General features: G+C 44.1%; 1 protein-coding gene and 2 long non-coding RNA genes across 4 annotated transcripts in view; 2 read left to right on the top strand and 1 right to left on the bottom strand.

Moving 5' to 3' along the window:
• The window catches only part of LOC113427984 (nicotinamide riboside kinase 2), a 21063-nt gene extending 18932 nt beyond the window's left edge, over positions 1 to 2131 (top strand). Inside the window, exons 7-8 of one of the 2 annotated variants that reach the window (XM_087948771.1) lie at positions 1555 to 1640; positions 1759 to 2131. In XM_087948771.1, the coding sequence (XP_087804897.1) occupies positions 1555 to 1640 (86 nt within the window). In that variant the 3' untranslated portion in view covers positions 1759 to 2131. Of the gene's footprint in view, positions 1 to 1554 lie in introns of both variants that reach the window. The other variant, XM_087948772.1, reaches the window with a different exon arrangement.
• Positions 1532 to 7525, bottom strand: LOC148128588 (uncharacterized). Its single transcript, XR_015746258.1, has 2 exons — positions 7296 to 7525; positions 1532 to 1761 (listed from the first exon to the last, which is right to left on the bottom strand). It is a non-coding gene; the product is annotated as an uncharacterized LOC148128588 (long non-coding RNA).
• LOC148128587 (uncharacterized) lies at positions 3980 to 27411 on the top strand. Its single transcript, XR_015746259.1, has 3 exons — positions 3980 to 4082; positions 26904 to 27023; positions 27377 to 27411. It is a non-coding gene; the product is annotated as an uncharacterized LOC148128587 (long non-coding RNA).

Below are 27411 nucleotides of genomic sequence, written 5' to 3'. Positions count from 1 at the left end.
GGCCTGCCTTCTAATTCCCACAAGCTGACGCTCTTGGATGCGATCTGCAGTATAACCGAACTTCTAGATCGAATTGAATGGGCAGAGACTCTTCCTGTTTCTAAGATCTCAAATCACAATGTTAATCCGACTTATTCTTAAAGGAACATCCCCCACCCCCAAGACACAACAGGGCTTTCTGGTTTCTCTTTGAAGACATTTCGCTTCTCTTCCGAGAAGTTTCTTCAGCTCTGACTGGCTGGCGGGGAAGGGAAGGATTGATACTCCTTGCAGACAGCTGGAAGGATCTTCAGGCAACATAACATATGTGCACACTTCAAACCCAAGAATACACAAAGGCAGAAGTTTGTCCACCCCAAGGATAAAATACCCCGACACAAACCGAGCAATGTGATATATGAAGCACAATGCAGGGAGCCCTGGGCGGATCTGTGCATTAGGGAAACAAAACAGCTACTTCACAAGCGCATGGCACAACCTAGGAGGACAAACCCTTCAGGACTCGATACAGCAATCCATCTGCATTTTAAAAGACAAAGGCCACTCTTTTGAAGACAACCAAGTCCACATTCTGGACAGAGAGGACCGCTGGCTTGAAAGAGAAGTCAAAGAGGCCATCTGTCCAAATTAACAGCCCTCTCTCAACTGGGGGAAGAGGAATACAACATCATCTATCTCCAGTCTACAACAGAGTCCTTTCAGCAGTTCCCAGAAGGCTCTACCCCCATTAGCACCACTCAGATGACTTTGAAGACACAGATAAACCTCCAGGTGGCCTCAATGACCCTCTAAAAGGATGCAAATGACCAGCTGTCTGGAAGGAGTATAAATCCCTTCCCTTCTCCACTATCCAGTCAGAGCTGAAGAAGCTTCTCAGAGGAGAAGCGAAATGAAAAGAAAGTCCAGTTACCTCTTGAAGAAAAAGTACCTTTGGGACAACCCTAACAAGGATAACTGAGAATCTCCACAGACCTTTATTCTGAAGGACCTCTCTGTCAGGATTCCAGCAATTGCCCTAATTAAAATCATGATTCTCGAGCCAAACTTCAAAAAAACTTCATTAGAGGATTCATTAGAGTCCACATACTGGCACTGCCCTGTATGAAGCTAACTCTAGCCTACGTCATTTACAGTCCCCTCTGACCCTGTTTCCCCTCTCCCCCCTGGGTGTGTCATAAATCAGATTCTCCAATTGAACACCTTCACAGGCTGGGTGTCATCAATCATGTTCTCCAATAAGATATATTTACGGGCAAAAGCTCTGGTAGTTTAGTTACAATCTTTTAAAGAGAAGATTTGGAGTGAGTTTTTGCTTTCAAACTGCTGCACTGCTCTTCCAGATTTCCTTCCTCCCCTCCTCCCTTTTTTATGGCAACTATTAAAACAGGAATGTTTTACGTGTTGACACTCTCACTGAAGCTTTTCCTGAGATTTCACTGGAAGCGTGGTGTTATGTCTTGACTAATTCCTGGGCTAAATTTCTCCGTGCCTGCTGAGCATTCACTCTTGGCATAATGACAGGCAACTTTGGTAATTACCCATTCTTGTTTTCAGTTTATTTGGACGGACTGAAGTCCCGGGATGATCTTTATCTGCAGGTCTTTGAAGATATTCAGAACACGCTCTTGAACTCTTCATAGGTGAATACATTTCTGAAGGATTCGGGAGGGAGAGAGGGAGGAAATTCTACCTCTTTGCAATAAAATGTTTAGCTATTTCCATGGCTTCGATGTTAACGTCTTGCTCTTTGTTTTTCAGGATCTGTGGGAAACAGAAAGACCTCTGTACAGATTTGATGTAAATATATATTCTGTATATATATTTAGTAGAAGCATGGAGGATTGAGTTTTGAAACCCCGGCTGGACATTGTCCTTTAGGAAACAACTTTTTGTATATAATTGAATGCTAAGATGACTTATTTACCATACAGCCATGGGGAGTTTTTTTTTTAATTTTAAATCTTATTTTATGCTCCACCCACATTATGTTTTTCTGCTGCATTTTTATTCCTGGATGAAGTTTGTAAAATACTGCTGCTTATGTCCTTTACCATTAATAGCTTCTGTAACTACTTGTGTAATAAATACCCACAATGTATATTCAATAAAGATTGAGATATTTCGTATCGTATTTGGGATCCGTCAAAGCTTCTTTGCGTCTGGAGTGAATTATCACAATTTTCCTCTCTCAAATCCTGACACCCTTCCTCAGGGCTCACCTACCCACTCCAAAGGCAACGTGAAGTCTGTTTTAGGCACTCCAGAATTAAGCAGAATTTGATGGATGGACATGATGAAAGAGGCTGGATGATTCAGCCCCAGTGTTGGAATGTGATTGTGGCGTGCGTTTCATTCTAGTTGGTGTTCCAGGATGGCCAGAGGTCTCTGACTGTGGACTTCCACTCCCAGAATTAAGACTTGTGGACTTCCACTCCCAGAATTCCTCAAGCCAGCATGAAGTCCTGGGAGTTGAAGTCCACAAGTCTTTAAGTGGCCACAGTCACAGACAGACGGACAGAGAGAGAGAGAGAGAGATGATTGAGATAGATAGATGTACCTATATATGTAAAGATAGATATATAGTTATATAGATAGATACATATAGATATAGACATATATAGACAGATATACATATAGATAGAGATAGATATATCTAGAGATAGAGATACACACACACACATATATATTTGTAGATTTTCACGGGTACAGGTATGCAGGTCTTGGTGTGTTCGGGTCTTTTCCTGTGTAAGATTTAATATATGTTTTCTTAAGTTTTCGTGGGTACTTACATGTATGGTATTCAGCTTTGTTCGGGTATTTTCCCACGTCATTATAGTTGTGCTTTTAAAGTTGTAGCAACATTTCGGCAGAATCTCATCTGCCATCATCAGGCTTCTGTATTGTGTTCATCTGACGAAGTCGAAAGCACCAGCCTGAGGATGGCGAGTGGGACCTCGCCGAAACGTCGGCAAGATACTCTTAATCTTACACGGGAAAAGACCCGAACACACCCAGACCTACATACCTGTACATATATATATATATATGTTTTCGTAGATTTTCACGGGTACAGGTATGTAGGTCTGGGTGTGTTCGGGTCTTTTCCCGTGTAAGATTAGGAGTATCTTTCAGTATCCTTCCCTTGCCATGCCCACCAAGCCATGCCCACAGAACCAGTAGTAAATTTTTTTTATTCCCACCACTGATCAGACATGCTATTCTTCCGATTAAAATCGGAATTCCGATTTTTTTGGGAATCGCCCCCCCTTTCCCCCCCTTCTTCTCCTCCTTCCCCTTCCCTCGGAGGCCCTGAGTCAGGAGTTGCTACCGCTGGCGTGGCTCTGCGTGGCTCCAGTCCCGCGTTGCCTCAGGAAGGGAAAGGCAAAAAGGAAGAGCCGCGGTGGCGCTTTGCAACGGCAGCAGCAGCTCCTGGTTTTGCCTTTCCCTTCCCGAGGCAACGCGGGACTGGAGCCGCGCGGAGCCGCGCCGGCGGTAGCAACTCCTGACAGCCCCAGCCGGATACCTGAGCGGAGCCCGGGCGGGCGGTGCGAGCGGAGGCCGCTGAGCGGCAGGAAAAGGGAGCTGGGCAGCGATTTCTTGGCACACGGTGGGGGGGTCTCTTGGCCGGCCCCGATTTTTTTTTCAGAGGGGAATATCATGCCTGCCACTGATACACACACACACAAATTGTCTAAGTTGCTCAGAGTCACTTTATCGACGAGAGGGGCGGCCTGTAAGGTCAACAAATTTAATAAATAGATAAATAACCTGCAAAGCACGTATGGCTTGTAAGGGGGACAAGGCTGAGAGAGCATTTGCATTGTCCTGCTCTGCACAGAAGGTCAGTCTCAAAGCCAGGCTTGCAGTCTGTCAGCTGGGCTATTTTGGGACCTCGGTGCTCTCTCTTTCCAGAGAGTCCTAGCCCGGCATTCAGAAATAGCCCGACTGACTGGTAGCAGGTGCAGAGAACCTCTGAGAACGGCCACCTGTCAGCCACCTGTAAGACAGGCATATCTCAGGCAGGGCCTCCGTTCTCCCGGCTCTGCTCTCCACCTGTTTGGAAGAGCAACTGGTACTGTCAGGTGAGGCTCAGCTTGCCTCGCTAAGAATGCTGCCCTTTGGTGCCTGGCGCTCTGGGTTCAAAGCAGCCATGCCATTTGCCTGGCAGGCTTTTGGGTGGCTCAGGGAGCAGAGGCAGCATGAGGAAGGACACAGCGACCTGCAGGGGCCGTGCTCCTTGGAAAGGCCACAACCACAATTCCTTGAGCAACTGGTTTGTTAAGATGGCCCCCCGGTCGAAACAGGTGCTCAGCTGGGAGATCTGAATATGGCTGTAATCAAGAGGTAGTCTGGGGAGATCTAATGGCTGCCCAGCCATTGTTTCAACATCTGGCATATAGAAGGGAAGGGAATATATAGAAAGAGAAGATAAGATAGAATAGAATAGAATAGAATAGAATAGAATAGAATAGAATAGAATAGAATAGAATAGGAAATATGGGAATGGAATGGAATGGAATAGAATAAATAGAATTGGAATGAACTGGAATGGAAGACAATGGACAGAACAGAACAGAGACAATAGGATAGAATAGAATAAATAGGTTAGGATAGAATAGAGTATGGGAATAGGATAGGATAGAATAGAACAGAATAGAATAGAAATTTGTTGTTAGTTGCGAAATCATGTCCACCTTATTGCAACCCATGGACACCGTTCCTCCAGGCCTTCCTGTCCTCTACCATCCCCTCAAGTCCATTTAAGTTCATGGCTACTGCTTTAGTGACTCCATCCAGCCACCTCCTTTCCTGCTGTCCCCTTCTTTTGTCCTCAACGGTTCCTCTTCTCCGGTGAGGAACGGTTGCAGGAATTGGGTATGTCCAGTTTAGTGAAAAGAAGGACTTGGGGACGACAGAATAGCACTCTTTCAATATTTGAGGGGCTGCCACAAAGAAGAGAGAGTCAAGCTATTCTCCAAAGCACCAGAAGCCTCCATGGTCAGATTGAGGTTCAGCAGCTCTACAAAGCAAACGGTTTTCTCGGTAGCCAGTTATCAAGTTAACCACGAGTCAATCTTCTGTGTGAAGACAGACCTTCTGGGGAAAACGTACTTCCTGTCCTGAACACCATTTTTTTTTTTTACCTAAGTCACCTTTAGATGCTCCCAGATGTGATGGAGACAAAGTCACTCGGGTGGCAGTGACTTTGATGGGGTGTAGATAGAAGCTTAGAGTTGACTTTGACTTGATATCCCCCAATTGTCTATCTGCCAAGATTGAACTGCTTTGCCTTTTTCCAACTTTAATGCTTTTCAACTTGCCAATGAACTGGAAAGAGGGAAGGGAGAAACAGAATGCTGAGAATGTGTGTGTGGACTGTGAGAGCCTTGGCAACAGAGGTGGTATTCAGCTGGTTTGGACCGGTTCTCACGGACTGGTAGCGAAAACTTTGACTGGTTCGGAGAACCGGCAAATTCTACCTCTGGCTGGGCCCACCCACCTGTCCCTGCTCTTACCTCTCCTATATTCTGTTGTTTATTAGCTCAGTTGATTCGCATGGAGAGTGGATTGCCACGCCTCAACTGAGCTAAAAAGCAGCACAACTGACCAGCGTTGGTGAAGAGGGCAGTGTTTGAAGTGAGCTCTCCAAACCAGTAGGAATTATTTTTTTTTTGAAACCCACCACTGCTTGGCAACCACCAAGGTCTCCACTGCAGATGCTTGAGAGAGAGAGAAGAGAGATGGGCTGTTCCCATAACAAAAGGATGTCTCCTAATTGGACAATGTGATCACCCAGGGTTGGGGAGAAAGGGAAGTTATTGTTTAACTAAGCAAAACCAGAGCTGGTTTTGATTCTTCAGTACCAAAACGGTGTATCCAATAAAGTTTTTGTCAGGGCTCCAACAATACACCCCCATTCAAATCATAAGTCTCTAGCTGCATCTCTCAGAGTAAAAAAAAATTGATTAGGAGCTGTTGGTGTTACCTGGATGTACCTGACACTAAACACACCATTCATTTTACCCCCTGGGTGTATCATGAATCATATTCTCCAATGGGACACATCCATAGCCCAGAGTCATCAATCATGCTCTCCAGTAGTAATCTTGCGCGCCAACAGTTTCTGCTGCCTAGCAATTATCTGAAGCATTTGAGGAATGCACTGCTTTCCACCAATCCCTTTCTGCTGACAGCTAAAAAGACCAAAGGAGTATTTTTTTTTAGTTGACAGTGTTACTTTTGGGAATTCGAAGCTCCCAAGAGTGTTTCCTTATTTTGCATTCACTAGTTGGACAGTTGACACTTTCATTCTATCTGCTCTTTGCCAAAATAATTTCGTGATACAGTCCGAGAGTCAGTTCTGCCCTCCTTCCTGGGGTCTCACAACTTTCCTCCTGTAAGAAGGAACTAACTTTTCCTTGCCACTCACCCCATCCGCTCACCCAATGAATTTCCTTAAAGGAACCTTTCTATTAAACGTGCAAGTTTGGCAGGAGAAAGCAATCAAAATCACCCAGGAAGAGTCTTGGCGGAAATTTGTTTCTAGTCAACTATGTTACAACAATCTCAGGCTAAGAGGCGGCTTAGAGCAAAGGCCCCCAGCCCCTGGGCCACGACCCCTTGGGAAGCGCACGAAGTTGCATTTGCATGTGAAACCATTTGCTCTTCATTCCTCCCACTGCTGGCTTACAGGATTTGGGGAAGGTGAGATCTTTGCCCCTTCCTGGTGGGCATCGACTCCAAACTTGGGCTTCTCTTAATCCCTCCCTCTAGCCTAGATGGAGATTCCACCAGAACCACAGAGTTTGAAGGGATCTTTGAAGTCCAACGTTCTGCTCAAGCAGGAGACCCTTCTCTCCTTCTCCACCTCCTCCTCCTCCTCCTCCTCCTCCTCCTCCTCCTCCTCCTCCTCCTCCTCCTCCTCCTCCTCAAAATAACCGAGTCGGGATGGACCTTGGAGATCTTGTAGTCCAACTTCCTACTCAAGCAGGACCCTTATATCCCTCCTCCTCAAAATAACAGAGTTGGAACAGACCTTGGAGGTCTTTTAGTCCAACTCCCTGTACATAACTACATCAACACATAATCCTTCATCTTTCAGGTATAAATATTTGCTACATCCTTCTAATAGTAACAGCATTATTTTTGAGCATGCCTAATAACACCCTTTTTCAAACTCTGATCCTGACCTCTAATATTCACTTTAAATGTTTTAAGTAAAGGTATGTATAACAATATCCCCCCCCCCCCAATTCTAATTTTTTTGTCTCTGAATAACAGAGTTGGAAGGGTACCTTGGAGGTCTTCTAGTCCACCCCACCCCTGCTCAAGCAGGAGATCCTATGCCATTTCACCACAAAGTTGCCGTCGTGCTACTCCTTGCTCAGGGTGGATTCCTCCAATCCCAAAACACTCAAACGGTGCAATTCCCCGGAAAGAAGGAATGCTGTGTGCGTGTCTGTTCTTCACACTTTTCTTGCTGTCTGAGCATCTGCTGTGAAGGTAGCGGTGACTCTCGTACAGTATCACAAGAAGCTGACTCACATCCGTACGAAGGACTTGGCAATTTGATCCCTGTCTCCTTCCTGGAGAGCTGCTGACCTTTCTACTTATGGACCTGAAGTGAAGCTGGCACTGTCACCAGAAAAATGGAGGAATGTGGACAGGCGCCTGGTCATTCCAGGTCATTGGAGAAGGGGGCTTGCTTCTGCCTCTCTCTTCATTTAGGGAGATAGACAAGACCCCCCCTTCTTCCCCTACTACTCAAATCGCCATTTTCCTAGATCTTTCTGGATCTTTCCCAGCATTATTGATCCAGCGAGGAGCCTGCAATGGCAGACCTGGAATTTTACTATGACTAAGCCCGTTGCAATTGTGATCATCTTAGTTACTTGCTGGCTGAACATCAATCGCGGCAGCCTCGTAAAAATGCTGTTACGGCTTCCGACGGTGCAGCCGGCCAAAGATTTGATGAAGGTCCCAGTGAAAGGAGGAATCGTGATGGGATCTGTTCCCAAGGCCAGCTCTGGGGATTTGCTCAAGATCCCCACTCAGCAGGGAGCCGGTGGCCCTCCAAGGGGCAGGAATTCAGACGGGAAGTGATGGCATGCAGCGACGAGTAGCATTATGTCTTTGTTGTACAGTCTCCAAGTCGTGCCTGACTTCGCAACTCCATGGACCATGGCAGACCAGATCACACCCCTGTCCTCCATTATCTCCTAGAGTTCTCCCAAATTCATGTTCGTTGCATTGACGAGCCTACCCAACTGTGGTAGGATTCAAAATTTTTTACTACCAGTTCTGTGGGCGTGGCTTGGAGGGCGTGGCAGGGGAAGGTTACTGCAAAATCCCATTCCCTCCCCACCCCACTAACCTGCTTTCCAGCTCCGTTCTCCTGTGCAGGGCAACCAAAGAAGACCCAGCCGATCAGCTGGGACTCAGTGGGAGGCAGAGAAGAGATGGGGTTGGCAGGGCCAGTCAGAGGTGGCATTTGCCGGGTCTCCAAACTACTCAAAATTTCCACTACCAGTTCTCCAGAACCGGCTGAATCCCACCTCTGCTACCCCACCATCTCATCTTCTGCCATCCCCTTCTCCTTTCGCTTTCCATCTTTCCCAACATCAGGTTCTTCTCATCAGGTTCCCCCTCTTCTCATTTGGTGGCCAAAGTATAGGAGTTTCAGCTTCAGGATTTTCATTTCAATTTCCATTTGAAATTTCCATTCCCTTTAACATTTCATTTATTTATTGAGAGGTGGGCTGGCACAGTGTTTAGAATGCAGTACTGCAGGCTAACTCACTGCTCACTGTCAGCAGTTCGATCCTGACTGGCTCAAGGTTGACTCAGCCTTCCATCTTTCCAAAGTGGGTAAAACGAGGACCCAGATTGTTGGAGTAAAAGGCTGACTCTGTAAACCGCTTAGAGAGGGCTGTGGAGTACTGTGAAGCTGTATATAAGTCTTAAGGGCTATTGCTAACTCTGCCCACTGCTAGGAGTTCGTTCCTGACCAGCTCGAGGTTGACTCAGCCTTCCATCCTTTGGAGATCAGTCAAATGAGGACCCAGATTGTTGGAGGCAACATGCTGACTCTGTAAACCACTTAAAGAGGGCTGGGAAGCACTGGGAAGTGGTATATAAGTCAAGGAAGGAAGGAAGGAAGGAAGGAAGGAAGGAAGGAAGGAAGGAAGGAAGGTGGGTCCTGGTGGCAGGTTAGAATGCAGTATTGCAGGCTAATTCTGCCCACTGCCAGCAGTTCGATCCTGACCTACTCAGGTTGACTCAGCCTCCTGTCCTTCTGAGGTGGATAAAATGAGGAGCCAGATTGTTGTGTGGGGGGGTGGGGTGGGGCAATAGGCTGACTCTGTAAAGCACTTTAGAGAGGATTGTAAGGCACTGTGAAGAGGTATATAAGTCTACATGCTATTGCTATACAAAGTTCAAAGGAAGGAAGGAAGGAAGGAAGGAAGGAAGGAAGGAAGGAAGGAAGGAAGGAAGGAAGGAAGGAAGGAAGGAAGGAAGGAAGGAAGGAAGGACCGTGTTAGTGCAGTGGCTGGAATGCAGCATTGCAGGCTGATTCTGCCAACAGCGAACAGTTTGATTCTGACCAACTCAAGGTTGACTCAGCCTTCCTTCCTTCCAGGGTTGATAAAATGAGGGGCCAGCTTGTTGGGGATGATAGGCTGACTCTGTAAACCACTTAGAGAGGGCTGTAAGGCACTTTCATTTCAATTTCATTGAGGGCCACATCAGGGCTGTGGTCGACCTTGGAAGGACAGGTGGGCATGGCCAACTGGGTGGATGTGGCTGACTGAGTGGGCGTGGCCATCTTCATGTTACTCACTGGGAGTGGCGGGCTGGATGGGCGTGGCCAGCTTGACACCACACTGGCCCAAGGTTTCCTCCTCGCATTGGATAGATCAGGCCAAAGCCACGTGGGCCAGCCCCTTACATTTTCCAGGACGGCCTCCATGGGCTGGATCCGAGCACATCGTGGGCCGGATTCGGCCTGTGGGTCTTGTGTTTGACACCCCTGGTCTAAGGGCTATTTCTATTAAAAGCTGTGGTGGCGCAGTGGTTAGAATGCAGTACTGCAAGCTACTTCTGCTGACTGCCGGCTGCCAGCAGTTCGGTGGTTCGATCCTCACCGGCTCAAGGTGGATTCAGCCTTCTGTCCTTCTGAGGTTGGTAAAATGAGGACCCAGATGGTGGGAGGCAAGATGCTAACATTGCAAACTGCTTAGAGAAGGCTGTAAAGCACTGTGAAGCAGTATATATATGATTGCTATTTATAATGGTTGCCCACTCACTCTAACTCTGGGCAGCTTGCAAAAAAAACCCAATATGCTGTCTAGGTTTGCTGTAGCTGCAATGTCATTAGGGTTTTGATTGGGTGCTGGGGGGGCGTTTTCTCACGATTGGTTGTTCTCCACCCGCCAATCACTGCTGGAAACCCCCACCATTGTCATCAGCCTATAGGACAAAGGATTTCATGCCCTATGGGGCCCTGATTAACAGATTAACAGCATTGCAAGGGACAACAGATGCCTCACTGGGAGGCATTTCCTGTTTAAACCAGTGGTCCCCAACCTTTTTTGTACCAAGGACCAGTTTCATGATTATTCATTCTTTGCAGCCTGGTACAAAATGACCCACGGACTGGTACCGGCATCAGCACGCATGACCAAGGCAAGGCGAGCAGAGCGACCAGCCAGCCAGCCGTCCCCCACTTCTCCCCACCACCTTCAACTCCTCCTTTGTACCTTCTCGTGGTCAATGGACTTTTTGGGCTCTTTCTTAATCTCCTCCTGAGTAACGCGAGACTCCACCGCCATCGGGACGGCTCTTCGTTCGAAGCCGCCCCCCCTTTGATGAAACTAAGGCGCGAGGATTCCTTCAGCACCCAAACGCCGCTTTCCAACCGATGACCGACAAGCTCACCCGGAAGCATTTTCTCAAGCGCCATCGAAACAAGATGGCAGCGCCTAAGCAAAGTAGGCCCTACTTTCATTCTTTGCGGCCTAGTAAAAAATGATCCACGGACCGGTACCGGTCCAGGGCCTGGTGGTTGGGGATCCCTGGTTTAAACAGCATTTCTTCTGGCTTGCAAAGTTTGTTTTGGAGCTCTCCATTTCCCCCACAAATCACCCTTGTGGGCTTCAAACATGTTAGCAAAGGGTTCTCTGCCTGGTTGCTGGATGGGCATGGCCATGGTGGGCGTGGCCTAACCAGCCTCCTGCACCACAGCCAGGGAGGGGTGTTTTTGCTCTCCCTGTGCTCCGGAGGCTTCCCTTGAGCCTCCAGAAGGGCGAGAACAGCGTCCCCCGACTCCTGAGGCTCTTTGGAAGCTGGAAATGGGCCCATGTCTAGCCTTCCAAAATTGGTTATGCCCATTTTTCACCGTCCCTGAGCCTCTGCATGAGCCCTGCACTTACCTGTATCCAAAACAGGCCACGTGGGGACTTCTGGGAGGGGAGGGGCAGGGTGGGTGGGGCCAGCCAGGAGTGGGATTTGGGGGTTCTCAGAATTGCACAGAATTTTAGCTGGGGGGGGTCTCCCAAACCCCTGTGAACCCCCAGCAGCCCACCCCATCCCTAAAATACAAATCAGCCCCTGTTCACTTTCATTGCCTGGAGCCAGATATTGGAACTTGCTGGCTGCAAGACAAGACAAGTTCTCTAAGCTTCTCTCATTCCAAATACGGCCCTTCTCTTCCATGGTGAGATTATCTGAAGTCATGAGGTCCCTTCCTCTGTGAGAGTTGTGAGGGGCTGGTGGTATGAGTGTCGATTAGCAGTGAGTTTGTTGTGTTATCACACCCTTAGCTGTCTCTTTGTCAGCAATTTGGCATAGCCCGCTGAGACCTCTGACTGACCGCCAGTTTCTTGAGTCTTTAACCAAAATTGGGAGAAAGGTAAGAGGGATGGGTCCCTGCTAATAATAGCTTGTGGGTTGTGTTTTCCCCTCCTCAAAATACAACCACCACCCCCGTGGTCCAGCTGATTGGAAAACTAATCCCTGCCAAGAGGCAGAGGGAATGTTTGGTGTGCAGGAATAACACTCAGATTAATTCTTTCTTCTCTTCTGCTCAACTTGTCGTTTGATTGCTAAGTTGTGTCTGACTCTTCACAACTCCATGGATCAGCCTCCCCTGCCCTTCTGAGCATGCAATATTGTGCTTTACAGCATTGGATTTTACTTTCACCCCCTGACACATGCACAACCAAGTGTCCTTTTGGCTTTGGCCTGTATTGCAAACCCAAGAATACGCTAAAGCACAAGCTTGTCCATAATAAAATTTGGAATTTATTTTATGAATGGCTGGATAGAAGAGTAAAGAATTGAATTATATAAGTACAGTACAATATATTGTTATTGATAAATTAGATAGAGTAAGAAAATGAATTTGAAATATATTATTGAAAGTCAACAATTATAAAGCCAAGGATAATAGAATAAATGATATATGCGATATAAAATACTGATTAGAATGATTATAAACATATACAAGTTAAATATGTACGATAACTTTATTTTATGCATGAAGAAATATGTACCCAACTGACACACTGTGGAACAGAAAGAAGGTTTTATATGTTTGTTTTTTGTCGTTATAAAAATAAATAACTTTTATTAAAAACAAACAAACACCCAGACACAAACTGAGCAACATGGTATATATGCAGGAGCCCTGTGCAGATCTGTGCATTGGGAAAACAAAACAGCTACTTCACAAGCACATGACATAACATAGGAGAACAAACCCACCAGGACTAGATTCAGCGGTCCGTCTGCATTTAAAAGGCAAAGGCCGCTCTTTTGAAGACAACCAAGTCCACATTTTGGACAGAGAAGACCGCTGGTTTGAAAGAGGGGGTCATAGAGGCCATCTATGTCAACACTGAACAGCTCTTGCTCAACAGAGGGAGGAGGGATACAACACCATCTATCTCCAGTCTACAACACACCCCTTTCAGCACTTCCAAGAAGGCTCCACACCCTTTTGCACCACTCAGGTGACCCTGAAGACACAGGGAAACCTCCAAGTGGCCTCAATGACCCTCTAAAAGGATGCAAATGACCAGCTGTCTGCAAGGAGTATAAATCCTTCCATTCCCCACCATCCTGTCAGAGCTGAAGAAGCTTCTTGGATGAGAAGTGAAATATCTTCAAAGACAAACCAGAAAGTCCAGTTTTCTCCTGAAAAAAGGACATTTGGGATTCACAACAGATTATATCCACCATGTTTTTTCATCCACTTACACACCTTATAATTGTTCAGCTCTTTCCCCCATCCTTACTTTATATTCTCCCACGATACACAAATTCTTACACTTTTTGTTAAGGAGTGTATTGTTCCAGATGGCCACTTGAGAACACGGGTTCTCCGAACTTCTTTTAATTTCTTCACTCCATTTCAGTGCTAATCACAACTACCTTGGTGTTTGCTGTTATTTTTCAAATACATATTCATAGTGAGTATGAGTATCAAATCTACTCAGCGCTTGTTGCAAATGATTTGAGTCTTTACACAACATATCACACTCTATATATGGAAGTAGTTAGAGATTTGCCTTCCCAAATAACCAATTTGTAAGCATCTGCCATATCTTTGCTGTAAATTCACTAAACAAGAGAAGATCATTCTCCCTTCTCAATAATGAACAAGTCATGATGTATTCCATTTATTTTCACCCATTCTTTCTTCCTTTTTCCCATCCTCTGCCCATCCTTCCTTCTTCATAATAGTTGGAAAGAATAAAAAAAATGACTAAGATCAGGCATGGTAGAAAGACAAGCTTTAACCTCTATTTGACATGAACTTATTAATAAGGAACATTTCATTTCAGATTAATAGAGGATATTAGAATGCTTCTAATAAGTTAAGAGAGAATAAAACAATATGGCTCATTGAAACTTTAAAATTATTGTAAAAACTCAGTCTAATATGCGTGGTGGTGCAGTGATTATAATGCAGGTTTGCAGGTTTGACTGCCAGCAGTTTGATCCTGACCAGATCAAGGTTGACTCAGGCTTCCATCTTTCCTTCTGAAGTTGGTAAAATGAGGACCCAGATTGTTATGGGGGGCAAGAGGCTGATTCTGTAAACTGTTTAGAGAGGGCTGGAAAGCACTGTGAAGCAGTATATAAATCTAAGCGCTATTGTTATTTAATGAAAAATGCCATCACTCTGCTAAATTCACAATTCCCACAGCAAGTCTTATGCCTATGGACATTGAACCATGGAGTAGGACTGTATTACTATTATCCTTCTAATTTTTCCTATTATGTTATGTTATCCCTAGTCCTTCTTTCATTAGACCGGACCAACCTAATTGAGAGAGGGAATCATTCCTACACCTCTTAAGTCCTTTCCTCTCTTCAAGAAACAACTGTTGGACTCCACCAAGATAGAACAATTTTCATCCAGTGTTCAATCTCCCTTTTTAAGGGATGATTGTGGAGATGGTCACCACAACAGATTTGGAGAATCCTGGTTGAAGTCTAGTCCCCATTGGATCAGAACTTGGGCCTGGCTATAGGGTGGAAAGGGCAGTGATTATATTTTTGGGTGTATGTTGATAAAAGTGGGAGGGGACAGTTCTAACTGTCTAACTACCCTCTTAGTGGCCCTCAATATCATCAACTATGGTATCCTTTATTGGCTCCATGGGTTGACAGTGAGTAACACTTTTTTGTGTTGTTTCTTTTCTTTTCAGTGGGGCAGAGACCAGTGGTGGGATTCAACTTTTTTTACTACCGGTTCTGTGGACGTGCCTGGGTGGGTATGATGTAGCTTGGTGGGCGTAGCTTGGTGAGTGTGGCAGGGGAAGGATACTGCAAAATCCCCATTTCCTCCCTGCCCCACTAACCTTCTTTCCAGCTCTGTTCTCCTGTGCAGGGCAACCGAAGAAGAGCCAGCCAATCAGCTGGGACTCAATGGGAGGCAGAGAAGAGATGGGGAAGGGGCCACTCAAAGGTTCTCCAAACAATTCAAAATTTCCGCTACCAGTTCTACAGAACTGGTCAGAACCTGCTGAATCCCACCTCTGGCACAGATTACTCCTTCTTAACATCTATCTGAACCAGGTGGGTAAGATCACCATTCATTGTAGGGTGAAGTCTCATCAATGTGCTTTCTTTATTTATTCATGTCAGGTTTCAAATTACAGGCATATAACGTTCAACACTCAGTGGGTAAAATAAGTATAAAATAGGTCATAGAGATGTAGGACATATAAAAGTATGTTAAATAAATACGATTAAAATGAGATGATCTTCGCCCAATATCTCTTCCTTGTCCACTGAGAAATAAACCAAGGCAGCTCAGCAGGACATTTTTTCTCCTGCTTTTCAACTTATATTTCCTTTCCTCCCTCTGTTCTGTCCTGCTAAACTTTAGATGTGATGAAGAAACAGGAAAAAAACTATTTCTCTAAAAAATACGTTGAGAAATATCTATTGGCAGCAGATATAAAACTCCACTGAATAAAGTACCAATGATAGGAGTGGATCCAATTAAAAAGAACTCAGGGATTTCTGAAAATTGAGTTTAGAAGTGGCTCACCCTGTTCCGGTTTGCAAGCTTTCGGCGGCGGCAGGGATTTGCAACCGCGCGATCCCTGCTGCATTCGCCGCCAAGGTTCCCCCAATCCATTTGGATCTGGGGGATATAGCTGCCCCGTAGAGGCAGCTGAAGACAGGGGGATCCGGCAAGGGGTTTGGGGGTGCCGCAAACCCCCTCCCCAGCCGGCTAAACCCCCTTTTTCCGAGGCGGAGTAATGGCGGTCAGCAATGGCCGCCACGAAGAAAGTTGCAGCCGGACAAGCAGGTGCAGGAGAGAGAAAGCTGGAAGAAAAGTGAAAGTTGCTTCTAACCGGGACAAGACGGGAGAAAGTGACCTGGAACCTTGAAGGCTGCTAAGTATATATTGTTCCTTGTGAGAGTTACAAGCTGCGAATACTGTAAAGGGGAAAGTTTTTTCTTTGTTCTACTCTCCTTCCTAAAGTGACAGCGGAAAAAAAAAACCTTTTTGGCTGTGAGTGGGAAGGGAGAGTGAAAAAAATTAGAGCAAAATTTGAAAATAAGGAGAAGATTGCCTAGAATTGCAAAGAGTTGTTAAACATTAAAAAAACTTCCAAAAAATATATTTGAAAAGGATTTGTGATTACTTTAACCCCAGAAAGAGAAAGTGAAGAAGAAGAAGGTATCTAAAAGAAATAGTCTGTTTGGATTGTTTGGTGATTTTGGAACCTTTGGAAATTACTTCTGATTAAAACATCTGGGTGGTTGTTTGGAAAAACTTTTTCTCTACACAATGGCATCATCTATGGATGGATTGAAACTTATATATCAAAAATATGAAAGAGAAAAACAAGGAGGGAAAGATGGTCTTGGCACTATTTTTTCAATACTTAGAAATGGAGGTTTATACTTATGTGAAGCAGAATGAGGATGATGGGGACAAAGAAGAAGAAGAAGCCATCTTTGATGAACAAATGACTTTGATTGGAGAAGGGAAAAAGCAAGAGAAAAGGAAAAAGATCTTTAAGATCTGGAAAAACAGCCCAAAAAGAGAAGAATAAGGTGAAAAGGGGACATTATGTTAAGAAACAACAGAAAGGGGGAAAGCAGAATAAAAGGGAGGTGGAGAGACAAGGGGTTAAAGAGGACAAGGAGAAGAAGAAGCAAGAGAGAAAGGAAGGGATGAGAAGCCCTAATGGTGGGGAGCAAGATGTTAAGAAGCAAAAGTTTTTTAGAGATAATGGATAAATCTTATTGTTAAAGGGATTCTAGAAAGGTACATAAGACTGCATTTTTATACCTGTATTTAGAAGTAATCATAGAAAATTAGAAATAATATGTAACTTAAAATGTGATAAAATATTTAACATAAATTAGTGAAATTTTTGGTTAAGAAAAAGGGAGTGCTGTAATGAAATATGATTCAAGATTGTGATGTGGGGAGGGGGGGTAATAATCTTTGGAAAGCAGAAGTGTTCCCACAAAGGCATGATATTTAATTGAAATGGATAAAATGTTTAAGATATAAATGGTTGTTAATATTAATGGTATATTAGTGAAATTTTTTGTGAAATGAGATTTGAAGTAGGAGAAGGAGGAACATTTTAATGAAATATTGAGCTATAATATGTGATGTGGGGGGGAATAATTATGGAAAATAGGGCTCCCATAAAAGTATGTGATTTAATTGAAAAGCAATGAGTTAAACGTTTAAGATATGAATGAATATCAATACTAATGAATAGATTTGTATTATTTTTGATAATATAGTATAATTTTAGAATGTACCAGACAGAATCCCAATGTATGTATGTGTTTTATATTAAGTATTATAAATATAGGGGAAAGAGATAAAGGCATCATACTCCATATAGTGTACAGGAGAAGTCTTTCTTCTTTTTTTAAAGAAGAAAAATAAATGGTTGGCTGGAATAGAACAGACAAAGAATAAATATTATGATACGAATTGAGAGGAGATAAATAAAATAAAATAAAATTGAGAAAATTTAAAGGAGAGGAGAAGTCATATAGAAAATTGAAAATGTTAATAAGATATGAAATGGTATATTAAATGAATATGAATTTGAATTTGTGTCTGTACCAAGAGTTTTAACCCGGGACTAAGCAACTTTCAGAAAAGAGATTTTTTATGCTTTTATGTTTTGTGTTTATGTGTATTTATGTATTGTTTGTCTTGAAAATAAAATTTGGTTTTTTTAAAAAAAGAAGTGGCTCACCCTATTGGGTTTTCCCCCATTTTCAAGATCTAGAAAGTATCATGGTTTCCATTTCCTCCTCTTGAGTAGCCCATCCCCGAATCATCTTCTTTCCAAACCTTCTCCTTTCCCCAGCTATGCCTCTAAATGCAACTGTTTGCCTCTGAATGAGTCTTCTGGAGAAAACAGGGATCCCTTCAAAGAAAGAGGTGGCCCAGTTCCACACTGCCATGATACACAAAAAGATACGGGAACAATTGAGAAGCCAATCTGGTTTACCATCCATCCATTCACTCATCCATCTATCTATCCATCCATTCACTCATCCATCCATCCATGCATTCACCCATCCATCCATTAACTCATCCATTCACTCATCCATCCACTCATCCATTCACTCATCCATCCATCCATCATTCACCCATCCATTCACTCATCCATCCATCCATCCATTCACTCATCCATCCATCCATCCATCCATCCATTCACTCATCCATCCATCCATTCACTCATCCATCCACTCATCCATCCATCCATCCATCCATCCATTCATCCATCCATCCATCCATCCATCCATCCATTCACTCATCCATCCATCCATTCACTCATCCATCCATCCATCCATCCATCCATCCATCATTCATTCACTCATCCATCCATCCATCCACCCATTCACTCATCCATCCATCCATCCATCCATCCATCCATCCATCCATCCACTCATCCATCCATCCACCCATTCACTCCATCCATCCATCCATCCATCCATCCATTCACTCATCCATCCATCCATCCATCCATCCATTCACCCACCCATCCATCCATCCACGAGTCTCAGATGGGCTTGTGAGCAGAGAACTGCCATTTACTGGTGATACTGGGGATATTCTCAAGGATGTACAAAAGGTTACTAGACCTAAACTACTCAGAGACGTGGAGGGGGAGACACAGAAAACTTCGGCCCAAGATGAGGAACGAAAGGAGGAGTGATTTGGAGTTCCAGGAGGAGTGTGGGGGACGAGGTGTTTGTGGAAAAACCCCTGCCTTTGCACCTCTCAATTCTGGAGTATTTGAGAAGTGGAGGGAAAGGAGGATAGTTGAAGAAGATGCCTGGAGTTCCTCCACCTCCAGTTTGGGAGCCAGTACTATAGAACTATAGCACATGAGGTATGGAGATCTAAGTATACAGGATCCCAGCCCAAAGAATAGATGGGAGGGGTCAGGAGCTCGTACTGATGATACTTCCTATTTCAGTTCTATCCCTAGAGAAAGAAGAGAATGTAATAGCAAAAGGACTGGAAGTGACTTTACACCTGGGTTTGATGCTTCATTACCTGATGTAGTCGGGCCATCAGAACCCAGGACAGGAGGTACCAAGCATATGTCATCAAGCTTTGTTTGAGGGGATTCACCATCTCGCCGTATACAGCAGGAGGTTTTCTGGGGTCATCAGGGAATGTCTGGCCAGTGGCCACAACGTATGGTGTGGGGACCACCACCATTGTAAACTACATTTGATGGTAACCCAGACCATATCGCACTGTTCCTAAGCCAAGTGGTCAATCACCTAGAATTATATGCCTCTTGCTATCCATCACAATGGTCCATAGTGGTAGCTATCATGGGGGTTTTAACTGGGGATGTAGAGGACTAGGTCACGGAATTACACAGTGAACGGGCCAGAGAATTGGTAGATGTAAGTCTTTTGGACTCACTCCGCAATCACTTTGAGGACAGGTCTCACGTCCACGAAACCAAGGAAGCTATCATGGCATTGAAGCAAGATGGGAGACTGGCAACTGAATATGTACGGGAATTCCGACATTTATCTGGGAAGTTAAGGTCCTGGCCTCAGCGTCTGCTGGTCCGGGAATTCCGTGCTTGGTTGGATCGTAGTTTAAGACAGGCTTGTTCATATAGAGGAGTCCCTCAATGATTGGTACAGAACTGTGGTTGAATTGGATGTCGGACTGAAGGAGTTCAGAACCAAGCCCGAACCAATCCGAAAAGTACCTAAAACCGATCTTGGTGTTATGGGAGGTCGGAGCAGGCAAGGAGATGGTCCACTGGGTGGTAGGGGCCGACCAGCTATTAGGTGTTTCAGATGTAACCTAATAGGACATAGGGCGTTGGAATGCCCCGAGCTTGCCAATGAGTGTATGAAACAAATGGCAAAGGCACCTGTTGGAGCCATGACAAAATTTGGTTTTAGGAAACAGGGAATTGGTGCGGAAAGATCTCAAGGATTGACTCTGAAAACAAAGGGAGAAGTATCACCATCAAGACAACATCAATTGGAGGAATGGAGTCAACCCAGGGTTGTTTCAGGGTTGTTTCAGGGTTGTTTGATAGTGGTGAGGAAAGCCATGACGATACTATGGTGAGTGCTCCATTACATCCTTTTGTGATACCAGTGGTATTGGAAGATGTGAACACGGGACTGAGGGGTGGATATGGGGCACTGATAGACATGGGCTGTACCAGGTGTCTTATTAGCCAATGAGTGGTGGATGAATTGAACTTATGGGTGGAACAATTGCCTACACCAATGAATTTCGAGCAGGTGGATGGGTCCCTGTTTGGCGGATTCCCGGCAATGATGATGACTACTCCTGTTAAACTAGAAATTGGAACTCATTGGGAACATCTACAGTTTATTGTTGTCCTGCATATGCGTGAGGCACTGATATTAGGACTTGTATGGTTGGATAAGTGGGAGCCCACTATATGGTGGGAAGGTGATTGTCATCATTTATGACTTGTAGTAGGACCAGAATCCCCTCAATCAGGTCCAGGGGAATCCACACTGAATTCACGGAGTTAGCAACCACCATAGTTGAACATCCAAATCTCCCCTATCCAATTGAGTATCAGGATTTAGCAAAGGTTTTCAGTGAAAAGGAGTGTGAGATCTTACCCCCACACCACAAAATGGACTGTGCTATAGAATTAATCCCAGGAGTGAAACTATCTAAGCCCCTATGTATGCTATGACTCTCAAGGAGTTGGAGGAGATGAGGGATTATTTCAATAAAAACCTAGCTTCATACAACCTGGAAGATCACATATAGCAGCTCCAGTGTTATTTAGGGAGAAAAAGGATGGAACTTTGCACTTGTGTGTGGATTTTAGAGGGCTTAACACTGTATGTGTGGAAAATGTATATTCTCTACCATTAATGAGTGAATTATTGGCCACATTAGCCACCGGAAAAGTCTTCACGAAGTTAGACCTGCGTGAAGCATATTACAGGGTACGTATCAAACAAGGAGATGAATGGAAAACTACCTTCAACTGTCCCCTGGGTAGTTTCCATTTCAAGGTGATGCCTTTTGGGTTGCAGGGTGCTCCTGTGGTATTCATGCAGCTAATCAATGAGGTGCTGCATGAACATTTATATCGGGGAATACTCGTGTATTTAGACAACATCCTAATTTACACACAGACTTTGGAGGAACATGTACAATTAGTACGAAGTGTCTTAAAAAAGTTATTAGACGCTAAATTATATGTGAAATTGTTGAAATGTGAATTTCACTGTAATAAATTGGACTATCTTGGCTATAGAATTTCCAGTGATGGTTTGGAAATGGATCCCAACAGAGTAACTGCTGTCTTGGGATGGGAAATCCCACAAACGCGTAAACAATTGCAGAGTTTCCTTGGCTTTGCAAATTTTCATAGGCAGTTTGTGCCACAATTCGCTAGCATTGCGTTACCATTAACAGAACTGCTAAAAACAAAGAATCAGAAAACAAAGCCAAAAATTGAGTGGTCCACAAAGCATCAACAAGCATTTGACAATCTGAAGGCATTATTTTCTAGGCACAGATTCTCACACATCCTGATCCCATGAAACAATATGTTGTTCAAGCAGATGCCAGTGATGTAGCTGTTGGTGCTGTCTTTTTACAACTAAATGAACAAGGAATGTTGCAACCTTGTGCTTATACTTCCCGTAAATTCACCCCAACAGAGAGAGGATGGGCAATTTGGGAAAAGGAAGCATTTGCGGTGAAGTGGGCATTACATACATGGAGACATCTGTTAGAAGGCACAAAAGAAGTTTTTGAAGTTTGGATAGATCACAAGTATTTGGAGACTTTACAAAAGCCCCACCGTTTATCTCCCAAACAGGTTAGATGGGCTATGTATTTCAAGTGATTTAATTTTCATCTGCGCCATGTACCAGGGGTGAAATTTCATGGTGGATGCCCTGTCTCGTTTACCTCAATACAACGTGACCTGAGATGTGATTGTTCAGCCTCTGATATTAGATACTATGCCCAGAAACATGGAACAAGCCATATGATTAAAGGATGTAAAGCAGGATATGTTACGAGAAACCACTTGAACAGATAAATGGATTAGCAGTAATGCTGACTTAGTTTCCTATAGAGATAATTTGGCATGGAAAGGAAACAAGATTTATGTACCAGAGAAATGTAGGAATTATATTTTGGAAAAGTGTCACGGTGACAAACAGGCCAGATATTTTAGGTTTTTAAAAACCTTGCATTTAGCTCGACGGCAATTTTGGTGGCCAAATTTGAGGTCTGACATAGAGCAGTATGTAAAAAAAATGTCATGTCTGCGCGATGTCAAAACCAAGACTAGGTAAGCCATTAGGGTTGTTACAAACAGTATCCGAACCGCAACATCCATGGCAAGATATTGCCATGGATTTTATTGTGGAGTTACCAAACAGTAATGGTCATACAGTTATATGGACTATCACTGACTTATTCTCGAAACAGGCACATTTTGTACCTTGTAAGGGTTTACCATCAGCTAAGACCCTAGCCAATATGTTTATACAACAGGTTTACAGATTACATGGAACCCCTTGACGAGTAATTTCTGATAGAGGAGTACAGTTCACTGCACAATTCTGGAGAGCATTCCTCTGCTTGTTAGGGTCATCCCAGGGATTAAGTTCAACCTATCATCCAAGCACGAATGGCGCAGCAGAAAAAGTGAATGCTATGGTAGAAAGATACTTAAGATCATATGTGTCCTATCAACAACAGGAATGGGCGGAGTTGTTACCATTTGCAGAAGTCATGTATAATAATGTGGTACACAATAGTACAGGATACAGTCCATTTTACGTGGTGAATGGCCTGGAAATTAGCCCATTACCGGATTTTACTTGTCACCCCAATGACCCAATCAGTGTCCAAAAATGGGCACAACAGGTACAGGCTAGTTGGGTACATGTCAGAAAAGCTCTGGATAAATCAGCAATGCGTTATAAAACATATGCAGACAAGAAGCGGCAAGACCATAAACCTTTTCAGGTTGGGGACAGAGTATACCTTTCAACAAAATATATTAAGCTGAAATTGAACAGTAAGAAATTAGGGCCCAAATACTTGGGCCCATTCTCAATCACAAGAATCATTAACCCTGTCACGGTCGAGTTAAAGTTACCATCAATGTTGCGTTGTATACACTCAGTGTTTCGTTGAAAACCATTGACTCCCAAAAGGAAGTGCCTGAAATAGAAAAAAGGAACCACCAACCAAATACGGATCAGATTGAAATAGATAAAATTCTCGACTCCCGCAAAAGAAGGAATAATATCCAATATTTAGTACATTGGAAAGGATATCCGGTGTCAGAGGCGTCCTGGGTGAAGGCATTGGAAGTATATGCAGATCGTTTAGTGCATTGTTTCCATAATACATACCCCGACAAACATGGGTCCGCATTGTAATTCGGTTAACTATCATAGATGTCACTAACACTAATGTTTTTACTGTGTTGCAGGTGGATTCCTGGTAGAGGGGGGCCACCTGTCACATCCCCACGGCATGCTGGAGCCGTGACACCGAGCGTTCTGCTGCATCTGAGTATTCTACCACAGTAGGAAGCACCTGCCAGCCAACCGACATGGGGTTCGGAATTGCTGATGGAGATGGACGACGAGCCCCGATGATGTCAAACGCTGAACTATCACAAGTTGCAGGAGGTTATCGGCAGAGCGATGAACATGCTGACCATTAAAATAATGACCTTGGGGGGTGAATATACACTGGGAGGGCAGAGGGGGGTTGGTGGGATATGGAGAGTATGCTGTGGCAAGGGTATGGCAAAGGAGGGTGGATAATTAACAGAAGAATGCATGTTATTGAGGGTTACATAGTGACCGGATATTAAGCAATAGCATTCACCGGATGGTGGATAAACTCATTATGTTATTATCTGGTGTATAAATACAGCTCTGGTTGAGAGGTGCACCAGAGCTGACTTTACTATCATTTTGATGCTTGTTGTTACCCGAACCCGGAACAATATATGGACGAATAAAGACTTTTCTACTTGCTGTGGAAGCTTTGTTTTCCTTTCTTTCTGGACTTTCTCAGACAGCTGAGAGTATGAATTGAAAAATTCCAACTTCAGGTAGTCAATTTCACTATAGATGCAGGAAACTTTTGGACCAGCTGGCCTAATAGGGAAGGATTTATGGTTTTTTTGTGTGCTTCTCTCCTTTCTCTGAACCTGTTTCCAGTCAGTGTGGGTTGGAGGGGAGAAATTGAGTCCAAAAAACCCCTGGTTTCTTTTTTTACAGTTTTATTGAAGTTTATTATAACACAATATACAGTAAAAATAAAGATTTAAAAATGGGGTGGAATTGGAAAGAATTTGGGTGATGGACGGTGGTGGTTTTGAGAGGGGAGAAGTACCAGTAAACAAGTGGTTGGACATTGTGAACGGTGCACACCTTGTGTCTGTGTTGTGACTTTGCAAGCATTACTGCCCCGTGTCCCCAGAATTTCAGTTGTGTTTGTTTCCCCCAGGTGGTTGCTGAGAGGCCTTGCATTCAAGTTACCCTTTCCTCTCTAGTGGAGAGAGGGCCTCAGCAGAAAGTGCCAATCTTTGGGCATGAAAGCTAAACCCAGAGACTAGCCATTGAGAAATCCATGGCTGTTTTGTTTAATTTCATATGAAAATCAGAACTACAGTTCTGCCCAACAATGGCAGAATAGTTGGCACACTATACAAAAGAACTTGAGACTCTGGAAAGAGTGCAGAGAAGAGCAACCAGGATGATTAGAGGCTGAAACATACGATGAACGGTTGCAAAAATTGTGTATGTCTACTCTAGGGAAGAGAAGGACCAGGGGAGACAAGATAGCAGTCTTCCAATATTTGAGGGGCTGCCACAGAGAGGAGGAGGGGATCAAGCTATTTCCTAAAGCGCCTGAAGGCCAGACAAGGAATAATGGATGGAAACTGAACAAGGAGAGATTTAACCTGGAAATAAGGAGAAACTTTCTGACAGCGAGAACAATCAACCAATGAAACAGAAGTTGCCCTCGGAAGTTGTGGGAGCTTCATCCCTGGAGGCTTTCAAGAAGAAACTGGACTGCCATCTATCAGAAATTGTGCTCCTGCTTGGGCAGAGTTGGACTAAATGACCTACAAGGTCCCTTCCAACTCTGTTAATCTGTTTATCTGAATGTAAACAGTGGGGAAGAATCCTTGGAACATCATGATTTTGTGGCTTTGGGTGAAATTATTTTTTCTTGTTTGGAGTAAAGTCTTAGAATTGCGAATGTTCATTATAGATTTTATTTACGGGCCATGTTTTCTTATTTCATGAACAGAGAATAAAACAATGTGGCTCATTTAAATGGTAGAATTATAAGAACTCTAATAGGTATTCGGATAAAAATTTTTTAGGAGGGGACTCAACAAAGCCTCAGGGATCAAAGTAACCAAACATGCTTAAAAACAACAATAGCAAAGCCAACCCAACATATTTTTAAAGATACTTTTGATTAAAATAATGGTAAACTGCAGAGCTGGAAACTAATATCTGCTTTGCTTCAAGTCAATTCCTATTTCCAAGTTGTTCATAGGGGCTCACTGGGATTAATAAAAAATAAGAATATTGGTGATTGTTCCTGATTAATAGATGCTCTGTGATTAGGCACATCAGTTGATTTCCAATTATTTAGCAACTAGCCCTTCACACTTTTAATATTTTTAGAAGTCAGATAAAATAAAATAATGTCCAAAATCAAAATAAAAGTACCCAATCTAACTATAAATCAGAGGTTCTTGTGCCTCATTATATTCTCCCTACAATTCAGATGGGGTCTCAGTAGGATAATGTAACATTTGGGGAAAAAGATGCAAGCCAAGAGACCAGCCCCAGAGGCGAAGATGGAGAAGATCTCCATGACCACCATGGACTTCCCTTTGGTGCTCAGGTAGGTGGGGAGGAAGGTGATCCAAACACTGCAAAAGACCAGCATGCTGAAAGTAATGAACTTGGCTTCGTTTAAGCTGTCAGGCAATTTCCTAGCCAGAAAGGCCACTGTAAAACTAACAAGGGCCAGGAAACCCAGGTAGGAAAGGACAGTATAAAACATCAAAGCTGAGCCTTCATTACATTCCAAAATGGCCTCTCCAACCAAAGAGTGGAAGTCCAAGTTAGGAAATGGAGCAGAAGTTACCAGCCAGATGGCACAAAAAACTGCTTGGACCAGGGTACAGGCTAGGACAATAGAGTTGGTCAGTGGTTTTCTTAAGAGTTTCCTTGTTCTGTTCCCTGGTTTGGTGGCCATGAAGGCCAGAACCACCATGACAGTTTTTGCCAAGACAGAGGACACCGCAAGGGAAAAGAGAATGGCAAAGGCAGATTGTCGGAAGAGACAGGTGAGCTTCCTGGGTCGACCAATGAAGAGGAAGGAGCAGAGGAAGCAGAGCAGGAGGGAGACCAAGAGGAGGTAGGTGAGATCTCGGTTGTTGGCCTTGACAATTGGTGTGTCACAATGCTTAAGGAAAACTGCCAGGACTACCAATGTGATCATGGAGAGAGAAAGAGTGAGAGATGCTAAAGTGTATCCCAGTGGGTCTTGATAGGCAAGGAAGTGGAGCTTCTTGGCAATGCAGTGGTCCTTCTCCTTGTTGGGATACTGCTTTTCTGGACACAGGTTACAGCGAGTTGCATCTGAAATCAAGAGTCTTTGTCTAAATATTTCAGCTGAACCTGCCATGAGCAAGGTCTCTCTCCCACAAGGGGTCTCAGACATGACTCCTTTCTTTAGAGGCAACCTCAAAAAAAAAAAAAAAGCCCAAATGTCAAAATAAAACTACTTTCCACATAAATTAGAAATTCTTGTGCCTCATTATATTTTCTCTGTGATTCAGATCAGGCCTCCACAGGATAATATAACATTTGGGGAGAAAGATGCAAGCCAAGAGACCAGCCCCAGAGGCCAAGATGGAGAAGATCTCCACGGCCACCATGTATTTCCCTTTGGTGCTCAGGTAGGTAGGGAGGAAGGTGATCCAAACACAGCAAAAGACCAGCATGCTGAAAGTAATGAACTTGGCTTCGTTAAAGCTGTCAGGCAATTTCCTAGCCAGAAAGGCCACTGTGAAACTCACAAGGGCCAGAAAACCCAGATAGGCCAGGACAGCATAAAACATAAAAGCTGAGCCTTCATTACATTCCAAGATGGCCTCTCCTACGAAGGAGTGAAAATCCATGTTGGGAAATGGAGGGGAGGTAACCAGCCAGGTGGCACAAATAATTGCTTGGATCAGGGGACAGGCTATCACCATGGAGTTGGTCAGAGGTTTTCCTAAGAGTTTCCTTGTCTTGTTCCCTGGTTTGGTAGCCATGAAAGCCAAAACCACCATGACAGTTTTTGCC

Source organism: Notechis scutatus, unplaced genomic scaffold (assembly GCF_049901735.1).
Source record: "Notechis scutatus isolate UNSWTSFEM ecotype Mainland unplaced genomic scaffold, rNotScu1.2 NSCUSCF19, whole genome shotgun sequence".
NCBI lineage: Eukaryota > Metazoa > Chordata > Lepidosauria > Squamata > Elapidae > Notechis > Notechis scutatus.
This window is presented reverse-complemented; position numbering and strand designations above follow the sequence as displayed.